Source organism: Pelophylax lessonae (genome assembly GCF_965119305.1).
Source record: "Pelophylax lessonae genome assembly, chromosome: 3".
Classification (NCBI taxonomy): Eukaryota; Metazoa; Chordata; class Amphibia; order Anura; family Ranidae; genus Pelophylax; species Pelophylax lessonae.
In genome coordinates, this window is record NC_138770.1 from 77366956 (window position 1) to 77394744 (window position 27789).

The 27789-nt window shown below is 45.7% G+C and overlaps 1 protein-coding gene across 1 annotated transcript; it reads right to left on the reverse strand.

The window, feature by feature from the left end:
• Window positions 1–955: 955 nt before the first annotated feature.
• LOC309551087 (perilipin-3-like) lies at window positions 956–25825 on the reverse strand. Its single transcript, XM_082251535.1, has 8 exons — window positions 25761–25825; window positions 20309–20504; window positions 10676–10758; window positions 8469–8766; window positions 6212–6326; window positions 4176–4260; window positions 3955–4080; window positions 956–1323 (listed from the first exon to the last, which is right to left on the reverse strand). The coding sequence occupies exons 1-8, from the start codon at window positions 25815–25817 to the stop codon at window positions 970–972; spliced, it is 1314 nt and encodes a 437-aa protein (XP_082107661.1). The 5' UTR covers window positions 25818–25825; the 3' UTR covers window positions 956–969.
• Window positions 25826–27789: the final 1964 nt, after the last annotated feature.

Sequence of the window (27789 nt, forward strand, 5' to 3'; positions counted from 1 at the left end):
CCTTAGATCCAGAGTAGTCATAAAATACTCAGACAATATATCTTTTTTTTTTTTTTTTTTTTTTTGACTATAAAAACACATCTTAAAAGGTTTTTGGGTACTGCATAAATACCTTCCATGGAAAACTTTTAGTTTAAAGGAACTTCTTAAAACAGTCTGAGGTTTATGATAAGATGACATTTCCAAGGGTTTGGGTACCACAAACATGGGAGTAAAAAGCCTTGGTAAAGCTAAACTTCCGGCACTACCACTTACTGTTCCACCAACACCAATTTCTGGATTCCTTTTAATAGGACATATCCCAGGTGGGGAGGAGATGTTACTGCAATTTTTTTTTTTTGTGTGGTGGTTTGGACTGGACGAGAACCTCTAGGTTGTAGCCTTCATAGATTTTCTCTTCTCAATCAAGGACTGACTGAGATTTCGTCCCACTGGGAAATTAAGTGAGACAGTCTGCCTCTGGCATCACTTTGCATCTTTCATACTTGAAACAGAATGGGGGCGGGGGAGCAAATTCTTCTTTGCCTACCTCTACCAAAACGCCACTTTCTCTTGGGTTCCTTTCTGTTTTTTGCCCTGGGGGGGGGGGGGGGGGGGGGGAATTTGATCGGTTCTTTCTCCAGGCCAGGGCCAAACCGCAAGAACCCTCAAAAAAAATAAAATAAAAAAGCTTTCACCTCTGTTTAATACAAATGAAACCCACTTTCCTTTAAATTTCACAAAGCGCACAAGAAACCAGCTTCAGATCATGTTAGTGTATTTTGACAATCATACAAGGCAGTTTCAGAATGAAGTTTACAAAGTGCTAGTTTACAAAGTGCTAGTTTACAAAGTGCTAGTTTACAAAGTGCTAGTTTAGGAAAAAAGTGCAGCAGAGGAGATTCAGTGCAGTTACAACCTTTGTTTTAAGAATCATATCTCCCCCCTCCAACTCCCTTTACAAAAGCAAAGAGCAGAGCATCCAGTCACTTATTCTTTGAGGTCTTCTGGAGTTTCTGGACGCTCAACAATCTGAGGGGCAAATGGTCCCGCCACCCAAGTCAACGGGGTGTTTGCCATTACATAGCTGAAAAGCTCATTGACGTGTTCATGAACCTGAGTGGCTTTTGCACGGCTCTGTGCCAGAATTCCAGCCGAAAGATCACCAAGTGAGCGATCGGAGGCAAATGAGGTGTGCAGTTCTTGTACGTTCTGTCGCAGGTGCTGCATGCGCTCCTGGATGTTGGCTTGAAGCCCTTGTGCCCCAGATATTAAGGTGAAGCATGTGGTCTGAAGCCGTTTAGTCATCATTTGGGTCATGCTGAGTACTCTGGAGTCAAGTGCCTGTAGAAGACAAGTCTATTACTCACAATGTAAAGTCTTATGACAGCAGAAATGTCCAGTGGGACAGAAAAGACAAGTTAGAAGGTACACCAAAATGGAAATTGCAGTGCCAAAAAATAAAAATGCACTTGGCCAAAAACTGAAAGATAACAGTATTATATAGCTATATAGTTTGACTTAAAGTCATGCACTTAAAATATGAAGGTTAAGAAAAATATTCTATGTAGGTCTTCACACTGGTTCATTGCGCTTCTGTTGTATTAGCTCCGGTTTACACTAGAATTGGTGCAAATTTACTGCGGATTCCACACTGCATCAAAATCGCAACCCACTCATGCAAACCGATTGCAGAGTATCAAGTTATTGACGCCCTGAAAAAAAACGGTTTGCAAGTTGAAGGGTGATTTGCAGAAATCACCAATTCTGGTGCAGACAACCCCCCAAAATGCAATAGTCATTAAAGATGGTCTATATCGGGCATCACTAAATGGCGGCCCGCGCTGCTGCTCCATCAGGACCGCCGCCATCAGCTGCTGGATTTCTTCCCTGTCTCTGCTGCTGTCATTAGCAGAGCAGGGCGGATGGCAGGAGGCGGGACTGAGACTGGGGGCGGGACCGGCATTGAATGGAGGGAGGCAGCTGCCTGAATTAGCATTTCAGGCTGGAGGTGATTGGCTGCTGGGAGGCGGAAGGTGATTGGCTGCTGGGAGGCGGGAGGTGATTGGCTGCTGGGAGGCACACAGTCGGCTGCCTCTATGCATGCAGCGCTGCTGTTCCTCTGTCTTCCTCGAGATTGTCCCGCCTCCTGCTCTCCGCTCTGTGTAAGGTAGGAGAGTGAAGGGAGGACAGGGCTGTGAAGTTTGATTGGGGAGCAGGGGTCATGTGCAGGGGGGGGGGGGGGGGGTAGTGTGGTGTTTCATGTAAAGGGGAGCAATGCTGTGGGGGTGATATGTTAAGAGGGTAGTGGTCTGTGTTGATGTAAAGGGGGGCAGTGCTATGGGGGTGTGTGTTAACAGGGCAGTGCTGTGTATGTGTGTGAGGGTGATGCAAAGGGGCAGGTCTGTGGGGGTGATATAAGGGGGCAGTGGTGTGTGTGGGGGGGGGTGGGGGGGTGATGTAAAGAGAGACAGTGCTGTTGGGGGGATATGCAAGAGGGACAGTGCTGATGGGGGGGAATATATGAAGGGGACAGTGCTGATGGGGGGGGGGATATATGAAGGGGACAGTGCTGATGGGGGGGGATATATGAAGGGGACAGTGCTGATGGGGGGATATATGAAGGGGGCAGTGCTTTGTGTGTGTGGGGGTGGTGATGTGAAGGGGGACAGTGCTGTGTGTGTGTGGGGGGGGGGGGGGGAGACAGTGGTGATGTGAAGGGGGACAGTGCTGTGAGTGGTGATGTAAAGGGGGATAAGCAGCTGCACAGAAAACGTGCAGGGTACAATTGACTCTTAAATGCAATGAAATACAAGGTGCGGTTTCCCACACATGGAAAATTGCATGGTACATACGCGCCATGCAGTTTCAATGCGACAGCGTTTTTAAAAAGGTGCCAGGGCCTTTTCCCAGCAGAAAACACAGACACAACAGCCCATTCAAATGCATGGGCTGTCGTGCCTGCACACCTGGGCTGTGATGTAAAGAATCCGAGTCATCACGCAAAAATGCAATCTGGACCTCTGCTGGAAGAAAATTTTGCTAATCGGACCTCCATGAATTTTAATTCAATACCCCTGGTCTATATGCATGCACGTACTTTTGATGTGCAAATTGTCTTGAATACACAACGTAATATTTATGGACACTTTCTCCTATGCCTGGGAGGAATTTACATGAACCATGTTTTACCCAAGTTCAACCACACATGCAGAGAGCCATAGGTACTGTGAATGGAAAACCTGGGAACACCACTCCCCATGTACAATAAATGGATGCATGGTACTCCAAGATGGAAGCTGGGGGATCATGGTTGTATTCTTCACACTTTAAACTATCAAGAGGGCAATTGGCATTCCTCCATTACAGGGACTTCTATAGCACCAACAATGTGGCACAAATATTAGTGCATAATCTGCAAGCTCAGTAAGGGACTTGTGTGAATAAAAGCTCAGTAAGGGACTGATTTGAATGTACAATATATAAGGCTCCCCAACTCACATACTAGGGCCAATTAACCTACCAGCAGACTTTATATCTGGAGTAAACCAACACAGGCAGAACATGCAAATTCCAGGCAGGTAGTGCCATGGTTAGGATTTGAACCAATGACTCTGCTGCTGTCAGGCGATCTGTTACCACAGTCATTGCGCTTATGTCCTCTATACCAAAAGCCATATTCTGAATCGGGGCAATCACTACATAATACATACAAGTCCATTGTACTTCCTGTAAACTCTTAGCTGACTATTCCAATATCTGGCCAGGGGAGGAGTCACAGCCGCTTGGGTGACGTGGCCTCACAATTTTTAACTTAGTTGGTTTTCATATTAAAGGAAAATTAAGTGGTGCTGGCTTTTTGGTTTTATGAAAAAGGTATTTTTATTCAATTGAGATGTACATTAGTATTTGGAAGGAATCAAATTTACCACATTCATAAATCTAATACAGACCACATTTCTCATAATCCATTACCTGATCCCCACATCCATTTTCACCAGCAGCAGAGGTTTCTGCTTTTGGCTGCTGTTTGCTCCAATCAACCCATAGCTGGTGCAGCTTCTCTTTTCGTCCCTGAACACTCTGATTGAAAGACTCCACCTTGAAATAATGTGAGGAGGGGGACAAAAAGCAGACAATGACTACTTTCAATTGTGCTGGACAGTTCCCATGCATTAATGTACAATAACTCCTACCAGATCAAAAGTTTGGTGCAGTTGTGACAGAACCTCTGCAGTGCTCATTTGGGCGCTCCTCACCTTGCCCAATGAGTGCTGGTATGCGCTGTCGGGATTATAAAAATGGATTTAAAGAGCCATGTATATTCAGTCTCATAGATTCTGAACAACATAGTTTCCATTTTGTTTGAAGGTGAAGGAAAGTTCATATATGTCCTCTTGCAAAAGGTCTTACAAGAGAGTAGAATTTCAACAGAGGTCTTTGTATTTCTTTTAAGATCGTAAATAAGGTGATACATTGACATCTCTATCAGATAAGACTCAGTCAGCCTGACGCTATACCAGATGTAAGGGGGGGTGATATCCCCTTAATTGTCTGTATTCTAAAGATAAACAATAGGTTCATTTAGAACATCTATTTTTAAGATACATTGTGTGTGAGAAGATATTAGCCATAATTATGTCATTATATTATGTAAGGCATATACATATATATTTAGAAATGGTTTGTCTACCATATGTTAGGTTTATATTCTTGCTAAATAACAAATCTTACTTAGGTAAAAGTAATTCCACTTAAATTACATCATTTTAAAGGCATGTGGTAGGAGTGTTTATATAAGAATTGCTTTAGAATAGACTAATAGATCTTCCAATCCAAGTCCAAATGTCTGACAGAATTCAAATAATTAATGGACTTTCACTAGCAAGAGGTCAATAAGGTCATCAGATAAGGATTTGTTCTAATTATTTTAAACACAAAATCTAATGAACGGTACAATACTGCCCTCTTTGGACGAAATACCAAATGCAGTCTTGGGGTAATTTAGATATTTCCCAATATAGAAATATTATATTATATAAATATTATTGAAATGGCATCACTTGCCAGGGTGAATGATGGAGATTAGATGGACATTTATGTATGTACTGAGTGTATGGACAAAGTTTTATGTTGTGTTTTATAGTTAGTCTTGAACATAGAGAAATCATCCTTTAATTTTGTTATACAAGTATTGGGTTAATTAGGAGAGGTTTGACTATGACCTCACCACTTAAGGTATAGACTATCCCAACCAATGGGGATAATGTTCCTCCCTCTGGGTTTAACTTATGGTAATTTTAATAGTCCTTTGTTCAATAACAAAAGAGAGAACCCAGATGTGAGACAGGACACATTACATTGCCCAACATACAATACACATACATCACACACTACATCCCATTTATAGACTCATTTAGACATACTCCATCATTCATCTGAAACTTTGAGGGACGTCAAAAGAAACTCCTCCCTCACTGTCCACCATCTTAAGGCGTCCATCTTAGGATTCTGGTAACGACCATTTGAAGCTAGCAGCCATCTTAAGTGTGGTAAATATGCCTTGCTGTGTTATTTGATTTTATTCAATATTGTTTGTTTATTTCTTTCCTTATATGTTTTATATTGCATATTTAAGGGTAATAAGATTACAATCCCAGCCGTATAAACCATAGTAGATTTTTATCTAAAAAGCTGATTTGTTTATGCATTTTTATTAATATCAGATTTAGCGCATTATTGCTAATTTAGTCTTCCGTTTTGCATGGCTTATTCTCGCTCCATCTGCAGTGAAACGACTTTCGGCTATGCAATTCGCAGACAATTGTGGTCCGTTTATATAGAACACTTATGGTTTATGCTATACCTGGAGAAATGGTAATCTTGCTTTCACTTCGTTTCACTTTCATTATTGAGCTAAACATCACATTGCATTGATTGTTTGAAGTTAGTATTTTCTGTAGAGTTGTGTCATTTCTTGTTTGATCATATATTGTGAATAAATATTTTTATATATTCCATACTGTAGACTGTACTTACCAAGATTAGTATATGCTTTTAAAAAGAAAAAATTAAAAAGAATTTGCTACATATTGATTTGTGGAAATAAGTGGAGATTCTCCTTCACAGATCTTTGCTTATTGACACAAATAGACACTGTTATATTCAGAGCAGTATAAATATTCTGACATAATGGAAGTACGAGCGTGAGATATTATTAAATATTCTTACAGCACGGTGACGAATTCGTGAAGACAAGGAGCCCAGGCGCACATAGTAAGTCTGCTGATCTCTTTGCTGCTGCAATGGTGCAACCTCAAAACCCTCCACAGTGGATGCAAGCTGGGCTGTATAAAAAAAAAAAATTCCGACAATACATTACAGTACAAACATTTACATAACTCAACAGGAAACAAGCTCTCAAATCTCAAGTGTTTGCCTTCAGCCAGGTAACAAGATGTTTTATAGTGTCAAGAATAGTCTTTGAATATTTGTAATGTTGGCCTCAAGATTTGGTAAAGAGCTCTTATCCCAGTCATGAACACTCAAGTGAACCTGTGCCCAGGACTATGCCCATTAAGTACTTACATAGTCTAAAACAGTGTTTCTCAACTCCGGTCCTCAGGGCACACTAAAAGGCCAGATTTGCAAGAAAACTGAAATACATCACAAGTGATATTTGCTGCTCAGTGATTGCAGTATTCTAGTCTGCATCTCCCCAAGGTAATACCTAAAATATGGCCTGCTAGTGTGCCCTGAGGACCGGAGTTGAGAAACACTGGTCTAAAACATCCTCATTACTGGTCTAAAACATCCTCATTAAACCTTTATAGCTATAGAAATGTGAAGGTCAGGGGGCAAAACCCCTACATAGTACACCGCTGCAATATATGCAGATTTAAGATTCATCCCTTTAAATAGAACCCCCTTTCGCCTGCAAGAACTGACAACACATTGTACGCTTGCTTAAATCCACACTGCTTCTCTGCAGCCAGTGTGCTCCCACACCACCATTTTGAAAAGGTTTTGTCCTCCTATTCAGAGGTGCATGCTGAAGCTAATGGGAATTTTACTAAAAGGGAAGGTCTGCTTAAATAACCCTGGACCCAGGATACTTCCCTCGCCCACTCTTCATAAAAGATTAGTTTTCTGTAGTTCAGCAAGGGAGAACTGGGCAGGGCAAACACTACTCGGGATTTTGGTGCAGCCACCTTGTTGGCTCATTACAGATGCTATGAGCATGATGGGTTTCTGGTTGGATCAACTGTGTCAAGTACGAACTGCTTTACCATGCCTCCCATAAAGTGTACCCGTTACTTGGCTAGCGTGGGTGAATGACAGACCTGGACTAAGTCTTTAGTCTAGTATGCTTTTTACAACCTAGACTAGGTCAGTTTATGACCCCCATTACTATATGTTCTAAAGCATTGCCTAAAATGGTACACATGGTGTTCCAAGAGACTGGCTCTACTACTATGGATCAAAAGGAGTTTAGTTGGTTTTGCACTCCTGTGACCCATTATCAGCAGACAGAGCTGGTCCAGGCACTAAGATCCAGACCATATGGTTAAGATCTGCCTAGAAGCCTGGACCAACAGCTCAGCCTCTTAGTGATCCACTAAGATCCTAAACCAGCCACCCGGTCCCTTCCAGGGCTCAGCGCTCTAGTGAGTGCTGGAGGGGCAGAGAGTGGTGACTGGCAGTCTCTGCAGACTGAGGACAGCAGAGTGATCAGTGCTTGATCTCTCAGTTTTCAGTCTAGAGATGGGGCATTAAACCCAAAAGCAAACATTGCGGCGTACCATTTTAGATGCGATGGCTGCATTGGTTTTGTGACTATTCACCTGGTGATCTGGCCAGTAAGTCTGGAAAAAAAAAAACCCACAAACTTCTACAGTTGTATCCATTTACAGGGACCACTGACAGGGGTTCTTACAATCGGATGTTAACACCCCCCCCCACCCAAAAGTAAACCACCTGCTCGCTGTAACTGCTTATACATATTAGCTGGCGTTTAGCTTTAATTTTGTTAGCCTATTTAAACCTGCTCTAGTACATTTACACCCTCCAACTGACAAAGCTGCTGTCCAAGGTGCCCTTCATCCAGAGTGGGGACATGCCAGGTGGTGTTACTGGCCAAACCACCAGCTGGAGAGGGAAAAAACCCATAAGAAAAACAAAAATGCAGACACCATCTCTAATGATTGTTGAGCAGCAACATCTTTGGTTTTGGGTTCAATAAACTGCAAAAAGATTAAACTCGTGCAAGTAGTTAAAATCTCCCAGAGAACTTACATTTCTGTCAGTGCTAAAGGCACAAAGCTCTGATACACAGACCTCTGGCAATTCACTATCACTTAAAGGGCTTGACCCTTCTGAGTGGACAGGAAGGGAGAAGCAGCACATGACCATTGCAACACAACCTCTTAGTTTGTGGCGTTTTACTAACTACAACCCAACTATTACATATGGCTGCTTTAGCTACTTACATAGTTCTTCATCTGTCATGGGAAGGTAGTGATCAACCCATTCCTCAGTTTTCCCCAAAACAGTGTCCACACCGCTGGTCACAAACTGTCCCACATGAGACTCCATAACTGTGGGAACTGCAGATCGAGTGGCATTGATGCTGCCCTGAATGGCTCCCGTTGCCAGGCCCATGACACCGGACACAGCACCAGACACCACACCAGTTACAGTATCCCGAGCACCTGTCACAGTGCCTGTAACTGCACCAACAACTGCATCACGCGCTCCTGTCACCAGAGACTTGGCATCAGATACCACCTGCAGGGGGGGGGGGGGGGAAGAAAAAAGGTCACTCAAATGGTCAAAGTATTCAGGTGTCTTGGCAGGACCAAGACTATTTTGTTCATCCCACTGTAGGCTCCCCCTTGGCTTTGGTAGAACCAACACTTTGTATTCTTGTAAAATTGTATTTATTCCTATTTAATATGAATTATATAACCTGCTACATGTCCCTTCTGTGTGTCCTTATAGGTTGTACATGTGATTCATACAATAAAATGTATTTGTCTAGTTGACCTAATTTAAAGTCCCACATCTTGGGCTTTGTTCATGTACATATTTAAGGATGGAGGCAACTAGACATGCAAGGTGGCAGATCACATTCCGTTTGCTCTGACTTTATATTCTTACACAACTGCATATTTCCCAGCCGTGACTATGTTAGGAACAAGTCTTATTTTGTTTCGCCCACTGTAGGTTTTCTTGCTGTGGCTTGACAAGTGAGACTATGCAAAGTTGGTTTACTTGTGTCAATCAGCCCCCCACTCATTTCAGTGAATTAGAACATGCCCTCTTGCAGAAGATTTACTAATCAGCTCAGGGTTCAGAAAAGAGCTGATAATCAGAAAATTAAAGTCTAAGGTTTATCATGCAACAAAGATTTCATACACACCACTGCTGCAAGAAATGCAGTAGCAGGACTCTTGTTGCCCACCAATCTAGCATGCAAGGAACTGCTGCAAGAAGCACATCTGGAACCACACAAAGCAATCCACTCATACCCACCTTTGGGAAGCTGCAGAGCGGGAGAGTGATGGGAGTCAGTGTTACATGAAGTGACAAATTGTTTTGACTATTATGAAATTTAATGAGTTCTGAAATGTAATGAGTGCCATAAACAGTTCATTAAAAAAACAAAAAAAAAAAAATTGGATATTTTAAGCAAATGGGTGCAACAGGGTTATTATAGTACACTTAGCCATCTGAACTTCTACTAGTCCAAGACCTAGAGAAGATGGGGTCCCTAATGAAACATTCAGCTGCATTAATAAAGTTCCTAAAATGTAAGAAAGCCACCCTAACACTAAAATCTCTAAGACAGTCCAACACTAACCTACCTAACCCTGCAAATACATGTTATACATACCTTTTTCAAGCCAATCCAGTCAGATCTCCAGCAGTGGAAGCTCTGCAGAGGACACAGCAGACAACGGCGACCTTAATAAACTTACTATGGGGCTTCTGATGTCCTCTGCACCCACTGACATCTCAGTGTGGGATCGGGTAATCGGCAAAAAAAGTTATGTATACCGATTTCTTCACAGATAGTGTTAAGATTGTTGATGTCTGTAGATGCTGGGATTTTAGTGTTGGACTTATTCTGCAAGTTCACACTTGCCAAGCTTAAAGTAAGTCCCGACTATAATTTACAAACAGGACCCCTTTTAAAATTACCCAATATGTCAAATTTGCTCAATCAAAACTATGCAACCCCCCCCCCCCCCCAACACTACCTTTACATACACCCACCTTATAACCAACACCTGTAGGTGCCTACACACTGCTCTGTTGGTTTCTGTAATTGCTACACAAATGCAGAAAAAGTACCATAGGCAATCTACCTCTCAAGCCGCCCCATCTGCATCCATTGACAGGGCAGCTCTGCCCCACTCTTGTCCGATTTTGACTGACAGCAGCGAGAGCCAAAGACTCCCACTGCTTTCAGACCAGTAACGAAGAACAAAGCCAAGAGCACTCACACTGCTGGATCGAGATCAGCCCAGGCAAGTATAATTGGAGGCCTGGGAGTTCTGATAAACGAAAAGGTTTACCTTTATGCAGAGGATACATTAAGATTCATTTTGATTAGACTGGCAGATCCAAGTCAGGTGACCACCAACGAAAAGTTTGTAAGAGCATTTCAAACCACTATGTAGTTGGCACTTACCTTTTTAGCTGGTTGCTGGAGAATAGGTAGAGAGGATTCCAGTTTATCCAGACCTTTGCAAGCCAGGTCATTAGCGGCTGCAACTGAAATAAGTTAATACAGTATATCAATCCATGCAGAACTGGCGACCCGCTTTCTTTGAGCACTACATAAGTCACAACACTTAATATGGGGTTCTAAAGGCTTGAGGTCTGGCATTGCTGCTACTCTGACAAAGGAGCAGAACCCTGAATTACACAAGTGGCAGATTTCATTGGCAGATTGTGGTAGAGATTCATCTTACTAGATGCAGATTAGGCAACCCCCCCCCCCCCCCCAAATCTTTTGGATAGAGCAAGGAAAGGTTATAACCCCTGTATTTTTGCTGTGTCTCACTACAAGGATTTCTTCACTTCATGTTCCATAACCAAACAGAAAGTGGGGGCAGATTCCTGAAAGGAAAGCCCTTGGGGACACCTAGGTCACCAGAACTAATGTTCCAATTGGATAATTTTACCCTCTTACTTTTACTTCTTTGGGGACAACCCAAAATGTGAGTTTGAGAATAGTAAAACAAAAAGGAGAGATGGTGAATCTCCTTAATGGGGGGCACAGACTGCAAAAAAAAAAAAAAAAAAAAAAAATTTTTGGATGAGGGATTGAAACCTCAATATTGTGCATTTAATTATACTAAAAAGGTACTCTCCCAGTACTCCTTCAGCCAGGACTGGTGAGATGGGTTTGCTATGAAAGGCTATGCTTAAACCTACATTAGGCTGGCCATATATTCTTAATTTTCCTTTAGGTGTTACCTCCATATTGTATAGTTTTGGTAATATCTAAAGACTCAATTTTGTAGGCAGACAGGCCCTTGTACTACATACCTCACATTAAGCAGGACCTGTCCTGCTTATTTCTATTAGAAGGGATGTTTACATTTCTTGTAATAGGAAGGAATAAAAGTGTACACTTTAAGGGGCAGTGTAAAAATAAACCAAGTGAGAACCTCTGCACTATCATGAGATGACGATACAGAGATAGACAGCAAGGGAAAGCTGCAGCTCCTAGTTCAGCCTTGCTCTAGAAATAGTTGAGCCAGCTCTAAATACAATAGTGAAGCTGCGCTCATCCAATGCATTGAACAGTAGGTCAATAAATTATATATATATATATAAAAAAAATACACAGGTATAGTAGGATTATGGCGATATACACAAAAGTAATTTAAAGTGACTTCAGTGCTGTAAACAGGGTCTCCGGATAAAGGTGCTTAAGTGGTGCTTTTGCAAATATAACGTGACTGCAGTGCCAATCCTACAATAAATTAAGGGACACTAATGGGTGAAGAAAAACTAGAGTGATAACCAATTTATCATAAAACAAGATGGTACAGGTGCTGTAGATAAAAATCAGAGTAAGGTGCTTGCTAGTGCTACTATAAAAACTGTAGTAGGATACCAGTGATCCAGAACTGACTGGGTGACAGCAAAGGTGGATCCAAGATAAGTGGCAGTGATAAATACAAAAAAAAAAAAAAAAAAGGAGACCTTACTCTGATTTTATCTACAGCACCTGTACCATCTTGTTTTATGATAAATTGGTTAATATCACTCTAGTTTTACTTCATCCATTAGCGTCACCTAAATATTTTAGGACTGGCACTGCAGTCACATTATAATATTTGCAAAAGCACCACATACAGAGACCCCGTTTACAGCATTGAAGTCTATTACTTAGTGTATATCACACACACCCATTTATTGACCTACTGTTCTATGTATTGGATGAGTGCAGCTTCACTATTGTATGTGTAAAAATAAGGCAAGAAAAAAAAAAATTAAAGCACCCCACCAAGCTTGTGCGCAGAAGCAGACGCATATGCAAGTGTTCAAACCACACATGAGGCATCGCTGCAATTGTTAGAGCAAGAGCAAAGACCTCCCAACTCTAACTGGTAACCCATGAAATTGTTAAAGCGTTGCCTATGGAGTTTTAAGTACCAATGGTTGTTGCTCAATTTTGAAGCATGACATGTTAGGTATCAATTTGCTTGGCATAACATTTTTACATAAGAAAAAAAAATAGTTCTTGTTCCAACTAAACGGAAAACAAAAACAACCATTCACCCATGGGGCTGTCCCCATAGGCACAACACCACACCCTCTGCTCCAGCAAACCAGTTCGTTGTAAGCAGCGAGATACAAAAACCCATCCCTATATCAGAGGGGTGGGTGCTGCGTCTTGTCAATGGACTTTAGAAAAGGATTTTACGGTATGTTCTTAGAGAACTGGATTTGTATTATTCACTGACAGGCGCAGCTTTCATACTTATCCCATTGGGATGTCCCAAAACAGTATAGGCATGGCCCCCCCATGGGGGGGGTGGGAAGAACGCAACCAGATCGTAATGTAAACTCCAAAGGCTAAACTGGGTAACATGAAGCTCAGAGCAACAGGAGCTAACCCAGGAGAAAAAAGAAAAACCCTAAAGAGAAATAAAGATTCTCTTACGAAACCGCAGCCTGCAAAACCTTGCGGCCAAAAGGAAGCATATGAAGATGCCAACAAATCAACCTTGTAGAATTTTGTTAGTGCACAGACGACCAAGTCGCTGCTTTAACTTTCACTACTGAGGACTGAACCACATCCAGAGTGCAAGGCAATTTCCTTGGGATGCTTAGGCCTAGGACATAAGGCAGCCAACACAATGTCTTAATTGAGATGAAGCCGACACAGGCACCTAAGGAGAAAAGTCGGATTAGGTCAGAGTACCACTTTATCTCTGGACCACCAAATAAGGCAGACAGGACAGCGCCACCAACACAAACACTCTTGCAAGCAGAAGTAACAAACACCAGAAAGGCAACCTTCGGTAAGAAAAGCAGAGAAATCTCCCTAATATTCTAAAAGGGAGGCTTTTAAAGAACAGAAAAGGCAACAGGGATCTCCTCGGAGAAGCCAGATGACGAGGCCCCTGAACAAAGGTGCGAATCAAGCCATTAGTAGCAGACAGATGTTGGAAGTGAATAGCCAAGGCAGACACTTGGCCCTTGATAGTGCCCAAAGCCAATCGCTGCTCAACCCCTTTTTAAGAAAGCCAAAACCCTAGCTATAGCAAGGGTGCAGCTGCAGCGATTCACACCATGAAAATGTACAATTTACACTTGCGATGATAGATCTTCCTGGCCTTCAAAAGTATAGGAATCCCCGAGTCAGAAAGGACTATACCTCAACACCTTGCTTTCAATAGCCACACTGTTAAGTCAGCGACTGTAAAGCAGGATGGAAGATCGGTCCCTGAGACAGCAAGTCTGCATACCAAGACTGCCGGGGCCAGTCTGGTGCCACTGGAATGACCAAAATGCCTTCAGCCACCCCTTGAACAAACCTTGGCAGGAGTACGAGCAGAGGAAAGGTATAGATCAGCCAACACTGGCTCCAAAAAAAAAAACAAAGCACCTTGAGTCAGCCAGAGGATCCCGAGACCTGGCCACAAACACATCTGAACTTTCCCCGTTTAGTGAGACGCAACAGATCCATCTCTGGAGTCCCCCACTGGACACAGGAGATTAAAATTCCGGATGAAAGGACCATTCCCCTTGATCCAACACCTGACTCAGGTAATCTGCCTGCCAATTCTCCACACCTGGAATGTGGACTGCGGAAAGAGCCAGAACATGAACTTCTGCCCAAACCAGAATCTCAGCCACCTCCATGGCCGCCAGGACACTCTTGGTGCCCCCTTAATTGATGCAAGCCATGGCTGTGGCATTGTCCGATTGTATCTGAAACAGACGGAGACCCATGTAGCTGACTCGTCCAGTGGAACAGGCAAGGCTTGATCGCTCCGAGCTCCAGAATATTGATCAGCAAGGAAGACTGTTGACCAAGTCCCCTGGGCACAGCTTCCCAAGCACTCAACCCCAGCCCGACAGGCTGGCGTCTGGTGATCACCGTCCAGAACAGTGGCAGGAAGGACTCCCCCCCTCCCCGACAAAGCTGGTGACTGGATCCACCAGGATAGAGCTGACCTTGTGAGATGGCTCAAACAAATCTTCTGGTCCAATGACCGAGGGTCCCTGTTCCCATTTTGCAAGAACTTTTTTGCAGAGGTCTCAAGTGAGACCAAGCAAAAAAAAAAAAAAAATAGGACCGCCTCGAAGGTCGATAATATCAGACCCAGGGCCCTCATGCAAGTCTGTAGGGAAGACCGATCGGTTTCCAGCAGCAACCTGATCACCCTTTGCAGCTTCTGAAGCTTTTCCAAGGGAAGAAAAAAACGCTAGCCAGGGCAGAGGCAAGAGTCAGCCCCAGGTGTGACCCATACAGATGGAGTCAGCAGTTTTTAACTTGATCGTCCCTCTGAATTCCTGAAGGGTCTGAACTGTAATTGATATGTTCCCCAAAGATCCAAATGAGTCTGCTCACAACAGGAGATCATCCAGCTATCCCAAAATGCAATTCCTGACGTAACAAGGCCAGCACTGGGGCCAGGACCTTGGTAAAAACCTCTGGAAGTGGGACCAAGGTTAACCCCACAAGTGCTCCTCTGCCACCGCAAAGTGGAGATCTGATGTCCCTGGAATATGGGGGGGGGGGGGAGAACATACAAATATGCATCTTTGACATCAATGGAGGCCAGAAACCCCCCCCCCCCCCGATTCAAAGATACCACCACTGACCGAATGGACTCCATTCAAAACTTCTGCACCCACAAAAAGTGGTTAAGAGCCTTGAGATCCAGGATTGGATGCACCTTTCACTCTCTGGGCACTGAACAGGTTTGAACAGGAACCTTGAAAGCATTCCTGCGGAGGAACCAGCACAACCACTCCTTGAGCCAGGAGATCCTGCACAGCCTCCCAGGGATCTTTCAAACGATCCGGAGACAGGTGAAAAAGAACCTGTCCACCGGCCGGGACCAAAATTCAATCTTGTACCCAGAATAAAATCAGTTTGTGAACCCATTTGTCTTGAATGAAGGAAGTCCAGAGTTCCTGAAAGTGCAGATGCCCCCCCCACCCCAGAAGCAGGTGAGGGTGCCCCTTCATGCTGAAAAGGACTTGTCCGCAGAACCGGGCTGACTGGTCTTGGGCTTGCCCCAGTGCTTCCTAGTCCCTCCAGAAGCTCTGAACCAGAACCTTTTCCTTGCACCCCAGAGGCACGAGAAAAAAAAATAAATAAATAAAAAGTCTACGAAAGTAAAGCACCCTGTACTAAGCAGGGGCCTTCCTTTACTGCTCAGAGGATTGAGGAAGAGTACCCTTTCCCCACCAGTCAGACCCTTGATCAACTCATCCAGCGAGTAGAAAAATAAAGTTACTTACGGGTAATGGACTTTTCCAGTAGTCTTTTCAGGACAGGCACCTTTGAGAGAACCTAAACCTTTGGGTGTGTAACGGTGCTGTCCTGAAAGACTACTGGAAAAACACATTACCCGTAAGTAACTATTTTTCCCTTATTGTCTTTCAGGACAGGCACCTTTGAGAGGATAAGCGAGTACTTTCTTAGGGTGGGACAACCGCCTGAAGGACCTTTCGCCCAAAGGCCTGATCTTTAGTGTACAGTAGGTCCAGTCTGTAGTGCTTGGTAAAAGTTGTATAACCAGGTTGCTGCCCGACAGATCTGCTCCAGGGTAGCCCCAGCTCTTTCCACCTGAGAAGCTGCCATAGCTCTAGTGGAATGTGCCTTGATAGGCACCTCCTTCCCAGAAAAACTATAGGGCTGATTAATGGCTAGTCTAAGCCATCTGGCTAATGAACGTCTAGATGCTTTAGCACCCTTATTCGTGCCAGCAAAAGAATTTGATTTCCTTAACTCTTTGTGATGGCTATGTATTGAAGAAAACATCCAACGTCCAACTTATTGAAGTTTACTTCCTGTTCCTTCACCGGATTTGAACAAAAGTTAACCCATTTCCTGGTCTCTATGAAACTTTTGTGAGACCACTTTAGGAAGAAAAGCCGGATTTTAAAAATAATGCAATCCGAAAATATCTGCAGAAAAGGTGCTCTAACAGTAAAGGGCTTCGAGCTAACCCTTCTGGCGGTAGGGATTGCCACTGAGAAAAAAAAACCCTTGAGGGTTAAAAATTTCACCGTACAAGATGCTATAGGTTCAAATGGTTCTTTCAGGAGAGCCTGTAAGACCACAGATTAATACCACATAGGAAAGGGGAGATTTCCTGCCGGTCTTTGCATGTTTAAGGCTCTAAAGAACCAAATCACACAGGGATCCTTTGCCAAAGATGTCTCTAAGACGACAATAGCCAAAACTTAGCGTTTCAGGGTGCTGACAGCTAGACCCTTGTTTGCCCCCTCTTGCAGAAATTGGAGTACTGTCTCTGGGCTACCTACATCTAAGGAGCTTCTTGCACACCAAAGCTTATTCCCAGTTATTAGGTAAATGCTCCCCATTTCCTTTCTGCTTTACGCATTTCCTGCTTTCTGCTTTTTAGCAGAGTTGTCACCAGTTGGTCTGAAAATTCTTTACTTAATAGTTCTTCCTTAGAAGCCAGGCTGCAAGGTTCCAAAGTTGCACCTGTGGACATAGTACTGGGCCCTGATCGAGAACATCCTCCCAAACTGGTAGAATCCACTGCTAGAATTTTTTAGGACCGAGAACCATGGTCTCCTCGGCCAGTGTGGTGCTATGAGAATCAGTAGTATTTTCTCCTGAAAGTCTCAGGACTGCGATATCAGTGCCGGCGGAGGGAATGCATAACATTTGGGAAAGAGCCATGTTTGTGCGAGGGAGTCTACTCCAAGAGCTCCGTCCCATCTGCTCAGGGAAAAGGCGACAGTTTTGCTGAGAGGCAAAGATCAACGCTTTCTATTCCCCATTTTTGGGTTACCCAACTGAAAACCTCCTGATTTAGAGTCCAGTCGCCCTCCTTTACGGTTCTTCTGCTGAGGAAGTCTGCCAACTGGTTCAACTCTGAGGTGAACAGCTGAAAGGGAGAGAACCTGGGCTTCGGCCACTGAAGGATCCTCTCTGCCAACACCCACAGGGCACTGCTCCTCGTTCCCCTTGTCGGTTGACACAAGTCACTACCGTGAAGTTGTCCAAATGGACCTGGATTCTGTGTGCCGGTAACTCCCCCTGGAAAGCTCTGGGCCAGTTCTACTGCTCTGTTGCCTCCAGTTTGAGGATTGCTTCGCCTCTTTGGGCCCCCAAGACCCATGCACTAGCTTGGACCCACAGATGGGCCCCCCAGCCTGTGCCACTTGCATCCATGGTGACAATGCTGGAAGCATCTGTGGCAACAATGCTGTAAGCTGTCTGGACCCATGGGAGGCCCTGAGATAGATTTGAGGCCTTCACACCACCACAGCAATCTTTTCACCTGTGCTGGGATGTGAATTAAATCGAGAGAGCCCCGAGTGTGGTCCCAGGCCTCTAGGATTAACAGCTGTAGGGGACGGAAATGTAGACCCGCCCACTACTGCTGGGATAGCAGCTGTAAGCAACTGCAGTGTCGACATGGCTTGTCTTACCGAGATTGCTTGATTGTTTTGTAACAGGCCCACCACTCTATTTTTGTTTGTTGAGAGGCATAAAGACCTTTTGAATAGTGGAGTCTCCTCGTAGCCTAGGAACACGATCCTTTGTGTCGGCACTAGGGTGGATTTTTCTAAATTCATCTGCCATCCTAGGCTTTCCAAAACACGCCTTGCCTTTTGGAGATCCCTGTACAACTATTCCTGAGAAGGAGCAAACAGCAGCAGGTCATCTAGGTAAGCGATGACTGACAAACCTTGAAGGCGCATGAATGCCAAGGTCTCTGCCATGACCTTGATAAACATGCAGGGGGTGGGTAAGAGGTTAGCCCGAATGGGAGGGCCTGAAATTGCCAACATGAGGAATTTTTGGCCCTTTTCTGCAATGGGAATGTGCAGTTAGGTGTCTGAGGTCCCATCAAGGCCATGATAATTGGGGGGGGGGAATAGTTATTGAATAGATCGAATCCATCCTGAACTTTCTGTTAACAACTGAATGATTCAGGGTCTTTAGATTCAAGATCAGTCTAACTGCCCGAGGGTTTTTGTACCACAAAGACGTGGGTGTAAAACCCCCTCCTACCTCCCTCAGTGTTACCTTCAGCTTTGAGGGAGGAGTGTATGGCCGAGGCCTTTTTCCTGCATTTTGGTAATGGTAATGAGCATTCTGCGAGGAGGGGCTTGAAAACTCCGGTTTAAGATTTCCCCAAGGATGAGTCCGGCGCCTTTCATGGAGTCTGCTCTTGTCCATGGGGATCAGGAAGCAAACCCATATCCTCAAAGGCTAGGTCTGTATGTCTAGAGACCCGTGAAAAAGCTGCATCCAGTTTTGGTGACTTGTTCCAGACCACAAAGGTGGAAAAAGGAAACCTTTAGAGCCCTGGAAGAGAAAGGCTCTTTCTGGATCCCGCCATTCTTCCTTAACAGCATCTATCAGGACCTCATGTACTGGGAAAACTAGGTTTGCCTAAACCCACGTACATCTGATCATTGAGGGACAAGGTCTTTTCCTCCTGAATTCCCAATGAAGTGTGGAAAGCCCCCAGAAGGCCCCCACCTCTTCCAGGGTCAGTTTGTAGCTAGAGGTTCTGGTGGATTCTCCATCCGAACCCTCCGCTTCCTCCCATGAGGGTGGAAGACAATGCCAGGCCGGAGCCTCCCCATCTCCTGGTTTACACACCACAGGAGACCTGGGACGAGCACCTGAACAGGCACCGCTGGAACTCTGCATCTCTGAGGACCAGGTAAGGCCCCACCAGACAAACTAAAGGGAGAGGGGGGTCCCTCCCTCTTTCTTTCCCCCCTCCCAACTCTAGCAGTAGCACCCCCCCCTCCTGCCACCCAGCACGGAACCTGACCGCACCCACTTCTGAGTGATCCCTGTCAGGGGGGGGGGGGGGGGGGGGAGGGGTGAAATCTGCCTCTCACCTGTATTTAAACTAATGTGTATTGCGTTTCATGTGCTAGGTGGGAGGAGCCTATATCTCAATTAAGCTGTCCTGGAAGAGGACTTGGGAAAAATATTTTCCATTGCCCACACTAAAGATGGCAGCGCGGTCGACATGCATGTGGTCAGGGACCCCCAATATGAAGGCCTTAAGATCTACAACCAGACCCAGCAGGAGAGAAAAAAAGCCACCCCCCAGGACGCCAAATGCCCCAACCATAAAATATAAAAAAAAAAAAAAAGAAGATGCCTATACTTCGAGAGCAAAGCAGTGTGATTTGAACCCATTCAGAATAAATAGGCTCAAATTGCACCACCCCGATTTGCATGTGAACTGCACAGAAATGCAATTCACATGAAGGTTATAGCAAGAACTGGGGTTTAACCGCTTGCCGACTGCGCACAGTATATTTACGTGATCAAAAAAATCGCACAGGTGATCAAATACCACCAAAAGAAAGCTCTGTTTGTGGGAAAAAAAGGACGTGAAATTCGTTTAGGTACAGCGTCGCACGACCGCGCGATTGTCCGTTAAAGTCACGCAGTAAAAAAAATCGCAAAATAACCCCTGGTCTTTTAGCAGGAAAATCCTCCAGTGGTAAAGTGGTTAATATTAGACATTTTTCGGTTCAGTTTTTTATGCTGGCTGTATTAAGTGTCCAGTAAGGTTTACTTTCTATAACCAATGCAATTGCAATCACCACTTACTTTGTGGCTCCAGCCTGCTTACAATGGGCTTTGATCCAGTGACTGCAGCCTCAGTTAAGGTCTTTGCTCCCATCTCAGCGACGTCGCACACGCTGCGGATGTAGGGATGACTGTCCTTGGTAGAGGTGTATACGCCACTGACCATACTGCAGGCTGAGCTCACTAGGGGTATATTGGCAACACGTTCCACCAAATTCTAGAGAAAAAAAAAAAAAAAAGTGACTACATGATCTATCCAAATCCAGCAACAAAACCAAAGTCAAATCAGGTAAGTTTTTTTTTTTTTTTTTTGTAAAGAAAGTGCTCAAGTAGGTGGTAACCCTTGAGCAAAATTTAAAGTTAAATAAGCAGATTCACAGAACAGACACAAGCGAACTGTAGAGAAAAGTTTTGCAAACACAGTTCACACCAATGTTGCAGCATGGGAAAATTCTGCAGCTGTCCCTTGCCAGCTCTAAGCCCAAGAACTGAGCAATTGCATGACTGCTGATCGTTCAGTTCTGAGCCTGTTGGAGAACAGAGCAGTGACAATTCACCCTGCCCCTCCAGTAATTACAGAGTGCCAGGAAGGGGAGCAGCTAGCTACATGCTGAAAGGCCGAGCCAGCTGCTGATCAGGCATCTGGGTGGATCTGAACATGGTCAGGTTCCTTCCAGAGCCTAGAGTGGCTCCAACATAAGCTTGCTCTTTCAGGACCCAGAATCAGCTTAAGTGCACTCCTGTGATCCAGAAGGAGACATTTGACCACCCTTAAAATCAAATCCAGACCTCCTGAGCTGCCAATGAGATCACACTGGAGTCATGGAGAGGAGGCTACAAACCATAAAAAAAAAAAAAAAAGTTCAGTTAAAAATGGAGCCATCTACATTTTTTGAGATAGGTTCCACGCAACCTCTGCCTAGGAATTCCTTCATTATGCTCACTTGCATTTAGGCTTAACATAAAAGGGCAGCCAATCAGCATGGGGCCAAGAAGTAAGTGGAGATCACTGGAGTAGCAATGCATAATACAGTGAATCCAGACTCTAGATGGATCCCACAGGTATAGAGCATGCATAGATACACTGGTACAAGCTGGACTAATGTAAAAATATCCACACATGGAATACTTAAGAGCGATGCTAAAGCCCAAATTTTACCTGAATGCATTTTGTACATTATTAATGTAAAAAGATTTAAAGTGGAGTTCCTGCCATGAAAAAATGTTTTCAATAAAAATACCCCCAGGACAGTCAGGGTTAGTATATTCCACAATGGATAGCGTCTGTACTGTCCTGGGTCGCACTTACCTGCAAGAAGAAATACTTACCTTTAAAAATTTCTTCTCCAGCGCTGCCATCTCAGATGTGGGCAGCTGAAGCCAGCACGATCCTCTTCTCCCAGAATGCGCCTGCACCGGCCCCGCTCGTCACTTGCGGCGCTGCATTCCTCCACAGCTTCTGGGCATGGGAATGCGGCGCCGCACCGGAAGTGACGAGCGGGGTCGGTGCCGTCGCATTGATTCCTGGGAGCGATGACGTTCAGCTCCCAGGAATCATTGCAAACTGGAAGTGACGGCACAAGGGAGGAAGTGGAAGAAAAGAGTATATTTCTACAACAAGTAAAAAAAAAAAAAAAATAGCAACTATCCATTTCCTTTTCAGGTGACGAAAAGCAAGCGGATGGCCACAAAATCGATTATGTCGATTTTGTGGCCGGAACTCGGCTTTAAGCATTTTGGCCTCTCGCCCCCTCTTATACCTGAGCCCTCATTCAAACCAGCGCTGTGCACGTCTGCAGCTCTTCTCCCCTCACTTCTGGGTCTCACTGGCTTTGCTGGGGCACCCGGAGCCATTGGCCAGGCCTGCCTACAGTTATCAGATATCAGAGTTACTATAACCCCACCTGTCCTACAAAGTCAAACATGAAGGCCAAACCCGAGAGGATATTGTGAACTAAAGCAGCAGCTTGGACAAGTATGACAACATAGAAGTCCAGTTGAATGACCAGCTAGTAGCTATACCACGACCTGTATAAATGGGCACCTTCACACAATAGGAGGTGGAACACAAGGTGGAGGGGGAACAGGAACATGACTTCAGGTGGATAGAAACAGCCAGATACCATGGCAGGATGATCTGGCTGTTGGGAGTGCCTAGGACAGAAGAAGCCATGGGCTGGTTCAGCAAAACAAGCACCACCAAAAACACATTGTATTACTTGCCCCCTATGCCTTTCAACTCATCTCCCCTCCCCCCACAAAATGAAAATCGATTCACCAGTATGATGCCATGTTTTGGACACCTTCCAGGCACTGGGTCTGAACCAGGGTGGCAGTTGTGTAGGAATTACTGCCGACTGGCTCAGACAGGTTGAGAGTACAAATAGTCAGATGGTTTCTGCTGGGACATACAGATAGCAAGGCGTTTACATGGATTTCTACAGCATCCACCAACCACCAATAGAAGCTCATGGTGGACTGACCCCATTACATCCATCAAAACACTGATTTCTGTTCAAGGTGCATCATACCTTTAACTCATGGTTAAAGTACCTTCTAGTTCCCTACCTGAAAGATTCTAAAGGCTGTTTTTTTAACATACATGTCATACTTACCTGCTTTGTGCAATGGTTTTTGCACAGGAGCAGTCCCAATCCTATTTTTGGGTTCCCTGCCAATGGACTGGCTCCTCCTGCTTAATGCCCCCCCCCCCCTCCCATAGCAAGCTTACTAATTGGGGGTACTCGCAGAGACAAACCTCAATAGACTGTCCGTTTGCCCACACAGCCAATGGCTCCTACTGCTGTGTGAGCCAATGAGGGAGAGACCCAGGAGAGCGGCTACTCTCGCACATTGCTGGATTTAGATGGGGGGGGGAATCAGGTGTGAGTGTAAGGGGGGAGCTGCTCCCAGAGGTTTACCTTGATGCAGAGAATACATTAAGGTAAAAACCGACCTTTAGATCCACTTTAAAGCCTTGAAAAAAGGATAAAGAGTCGATGCAGCCCTAAAGAAGCTGCTGCTCAAAGCCCTGACAGTGAATCACATGACCATGCTGAAGCACTGGCTTCCACCAAACAGATCAGCGTTAGGGGGCGTGTCACCCCTTGGCAGAACCTAAACACGAGAAATCTAGAACAGTTGTTCCAGAGCAGGAACGCAAGACATAAGCCAAGACAATTTCTCTTGGGGGGGGGGGATACAATTTGTCTCAATGTCCCTTTAGGTCCCATGCACCCTGATGTTTAGGCCCAATGCATGGAGCTCAGGCTTTTAGCTGCAGGTGGAGGCGTCTGTCCAGACCCACTGCCAGCAGCCTGACAACCTGTCAGCTGACATCCAAATTTAGGGCAGTATGCACCAAGACACTGCCATCAATTCAGGCAGTTCTTACTAAACACTTTAAGAATCCATTACCAAGGCAATGACATTCTTAAATTACGGACACTTCTCAGGTTGTGACAGGGAAAATAGTGCCCCCTCAGTGGGAGGAATAGTACCTTAAATCATGGAGGGGGGGGGGGGAATACTGCCCCATCAGTGGGAGGAATAGTACCTTAAATCACAGAGGGGGGGGGGGAATAGTGCCCCATCAGTGGGAGGAATAGTACCTTAAATCATGGAGGGGGGGGGGGGGAAATAGTGCCCCATCAGTGGGAGGAATAGTACCTTAAATCATGGAGGGGGGGGGAAATAGTGCCCCATCAGTGGGAGGAATAGTACCTTAAATCATGGAGGGGGGGTGGGTGGAATAGTACCTTAAATCATGGAGGGGGGGGGGGGAATAGTGCCTCATCAGTGGGAGGAATAGTATCCTAAATCATGGAGGGGGGGGGGGGAATAGTGCCCCATCAGTGGGAGGAATAATACCTTAAATCATGGAGGGGGGGGGGATAGTGCCCCATCAGTGGGTGGAATAGTACCTTAAATCATGGAGGGGGGGGGGAAATAGTGCCTCATCAGTGGGAGGAATAGTACCTTAAATCATGGAGGGGGGGGGAAATAGTGCCTCATCAGTGGGAGGAATACTACCTTAAACCATGGGGGGGGGGGGTGGAGGAATAGTACCTTAAAGTGGAGTTCCACCCTAAAATGACACTTACCTCCATCTTCCAGGTCACCTGAAAAACAAATGGATATTTTTTTTTTTTTTTTTTACTTACCTCATACAGAAGAAAATATACTTCCTTCTTCCTCCCCTCGGCGGCCACGGCGAGTCGTCACTTCCTGGCTTTGCATGCCCAGAAGCTGTGGAGGGATGACGCGCGTGCACCGGAAGTGACGGCGGGGGCGGGGCCGGTGCAGTGCATCGTGGGACCAAAGAAGACAGAAGAGGACGCAGAAGAGGATCGCGCTGGCTTCAAGCTGCCCACACCTGAGATGGCAGCGCTGGACAATACTTTTTCAAGGTAAGTATTCGTCCTAAAAGGTAAGTGCAACCCGGGACAGATCAGAGGCTAGCCATAGTGGAATGTACTAGCCCTGACTGTCCCGGGGGTATTTTTATTAAAAAAAAAAGTATACCAGGGTGGAACTCCGCTTTAAATCATGGAGGAGAGGGAGGGAAAGTGACCCATCAGTGGGAGGAATAGTACCTTAAATCATGGGGGACCCACAAAGGCAGCATACATGCATATAAAGTGCCACAGTTGGAGGCCACTGCTCTAATATACAATAATGCAGTGGCGGCTGGTGCTCCATGGCCCAGGGGAGGGAGCAGCAGATGGACCACACCATACGACCGCCCCCCCCCCCTTGTTTCCGGCTCACTCACCCTGGACATGAGGGCAGTCGGCAGCTTCCCCATCGGTCTCCTCTCTCCTCGGCCAATGGCATGGCTTCTTTCGGCTAATTGGGAAACGAGTCTCAGGACCCACTTCCTGATTGGCCAGGAGGAGAATTCATGTGAAAATAAAAAATATTCATTCGCTATTGTCACACAACTGGGTGGGCTCAGGGCGCACTGCTCTGCTCCCGGAGCCCACCCTATTTTTTGAAGCCTAGTGGAGCCTCTGGCTCTAATCACGTGCTTCAAAAAGAAAAAAAAAAAAAAAACCCCCGACCATAGGAATCCATCCATGCATCCAGCACCCTGCATGGAGATTAGGGGGGGCCAGACGCATGGATGGGGGGGGGGGGAGGCAGCACCCCCAATGGACAGGTCACCCTGCAATAGAGGTGAATGGTTGCAATGTTACATACATTCATAGTTCCTGGGAACAGATCCTATTACTGTAATATAGAAATATCAGCTCCTGTGTAACATTGTAACAGTCATGTGTATTGGAGGATCTGTCTATGGGAATGGATGAACACAGACATGATTCTTATCCCCAGGGGACAGATCCTGGAATACACAATACAGATGATTGGTTACAATGTTACACAGGATCGCTCCTGGAATGATAGAATGCACAGCAGACAGTGGTGTCCGGGGGATACAATGTAACAGAGGGTTCCCCGGGCTCCTCACCTGTTGCTCGGGGCTCTGCTCGGTCAGATCGGAGGTGTCGGTGCCGTTGGAAGCCATGTCGGAGTCTCCGGTGCAGAGTGATGACATATCCCGGTCGGTAGAGAGATCACACTACAAAGACAAGACAGCCAAAGGACATCAGCGCCACCTAAAAAGAAACTTCTCGCCCGCTAACAGCAGGTGTGATGACATCCCGCTGAGACTCCGCCCCCCACCCTGAAAACTCACCAGCTCCTCCTTGCGATTCCTCTACCGCCTCCCACACTCGCCTTATAAGAGCGGTGTGACGTCAGCGCTTGAGTGGGTTCCTGCGAGTGAGGGGCGGGTCCTAGGAGAGAAGGGCGGGGAGTGTCCTGGCGGCTGTGATTGGGGTGGTCACGTGTCACCTGTTGTACAAAGTGGGGCTGTCAGTGACAGTGAGAGAAAGTAATATTATATTATATGTAGCTGTATTCTCATGTCTTCCTTTACCATAATCAGCCTCTGAAAGTTCGCTGTGTGGAGTCTCCGCCTATACAATGGTTGCTTTGACTTGCAGGAGCCACCCTCATAGTTGCCAACTGTCCCAATTTTCCCGGGACGTTCACAGAATTTAGACCCATATCCCGGGAAGAATCGCGGAAAATTGGCTTTGTCCCTGGGCTGCCGCAGCTTACATCAGTAAAAACATGGCCGAGGGCCAACTTTTCAACTGCGCATGCGCTGCTCGGGCGGAGGGGGGCCATGCACAATGACATCATGCTGCCCAGGGGTCAAGTCATGGGAAAAAAGTGTGGGAACTCACCCAAGATCCCACCTCAAAAATAAAAAAAAGTGTGTATATATATAGAGTGTATATATACCGCCACTTTAGCGACTTGGTAACTAGTCATAAGCCATAATGAGTGGAGCGGGTAGATGACAGGTCAGCATATGCAGAGCAGACACAGAGACAGCCCACTCTACTCTTTGGGTCCTCCGATCCATTCTGCCCAGACAGGAGGGGACGGATCCTCTTCTGTTTTTTTAAGTGGATCCGATTGGAGATATGTCCGTTTACACCTACCACTCTATAGAGGTGAATGGAGGGTCTGATTGGGTCCACCTGAAACACAAACAGGCGGACCAGATCAGACCGATCGTGTGAAAGGGGCCTAAGGCTGCTTTCACATGGATGCACTGCGGTTTACCTGCACCTCAACTGACCTCAGTCTACACTTCTTCCTCAGGATTCCTAGAGGTATCTCTGGCTGATGTTGTCCCTCAGGCTGGTATGGCTGGTGGCTGCTGCTGGCTGTCTTCCAGGGCTGGTACTGCTGGATGATACTGCTGGTGGGTACAGCTGGCTGCTACTGCTGGCGGGTATTGCTGGTGTGTACTGCTGGCAGGTACTACTAGTGGGTACTGCTGCCCTGAATAAGGGGGGCATGCCCTCCGAGACACTGGTGAATGGAACTACTGGGCTGTGAGCAGAGGAGTCCAGGGACTGACCTGACATGGCAGGACTGAAGATGATTATCACCCCATCTTCTCTGTACACCTCCTTATCTCTCTGTGCTATCAGCTGTGTCGTAAGTCTCTGACCGTCTCTTGTCCACAATCGCCAACCCCATCTCCTGTATCATGTCCATGTCATGTATCATGTCCAAACACTCTCTAACCATCTCATATGTCATGTCCAAACACTTTCTGACCATCTCCTGTATCATGTCCGCATACTCTCTGACCATCTCCTGTATCATGTCCGCACACTCTCTGACCATCTCCTGTATCATGTCCGCACACTCTCTGACCATCTCCTGTATCATGTCCGCACACTCTCTGACCATCTCCTGTATCATGTCCGCACACTCTCTGACCATCTCCTGTATCATGTCCGCACACTCTCTGACCATCTCCTGTATCATGTCCGCACACTCTCTGACCATCTCCTGTATCATGTCCGCACACTCTCTGACCATCTCCTGTATCATGTCCGCACACTCTCTGACCATCTCCTGTATTATGTCCGCACACTCTCTGACCATCTCCTGTATCATGTCCGCACACT

Bases quoted from the DNA above. Each gene is read 5' to 3' on its own strand.
- LOC309551087 (XM_082251535.1), bottom strand. From the start codon at position 25,817: ATGGCTTCCAACGGCACCGACACCTCCGATCTGACCGAGCAGAGCCCC. The intron at 20,505-25,760 runs GTGAGGAGCCCG...TTTTTTCTCTAG, and splicing joins AGCAGAGCCCCGAGCAACAG to AATTTGGTGGAACGTGTTGC. The intron at 10,759-20,308 runs GTAAGTGGTGAT...AACTTATTTCAG, and splicing joins AAGCAGGCTGGAGCCACAAA to TTGCAGCCGCTAATGACCTG.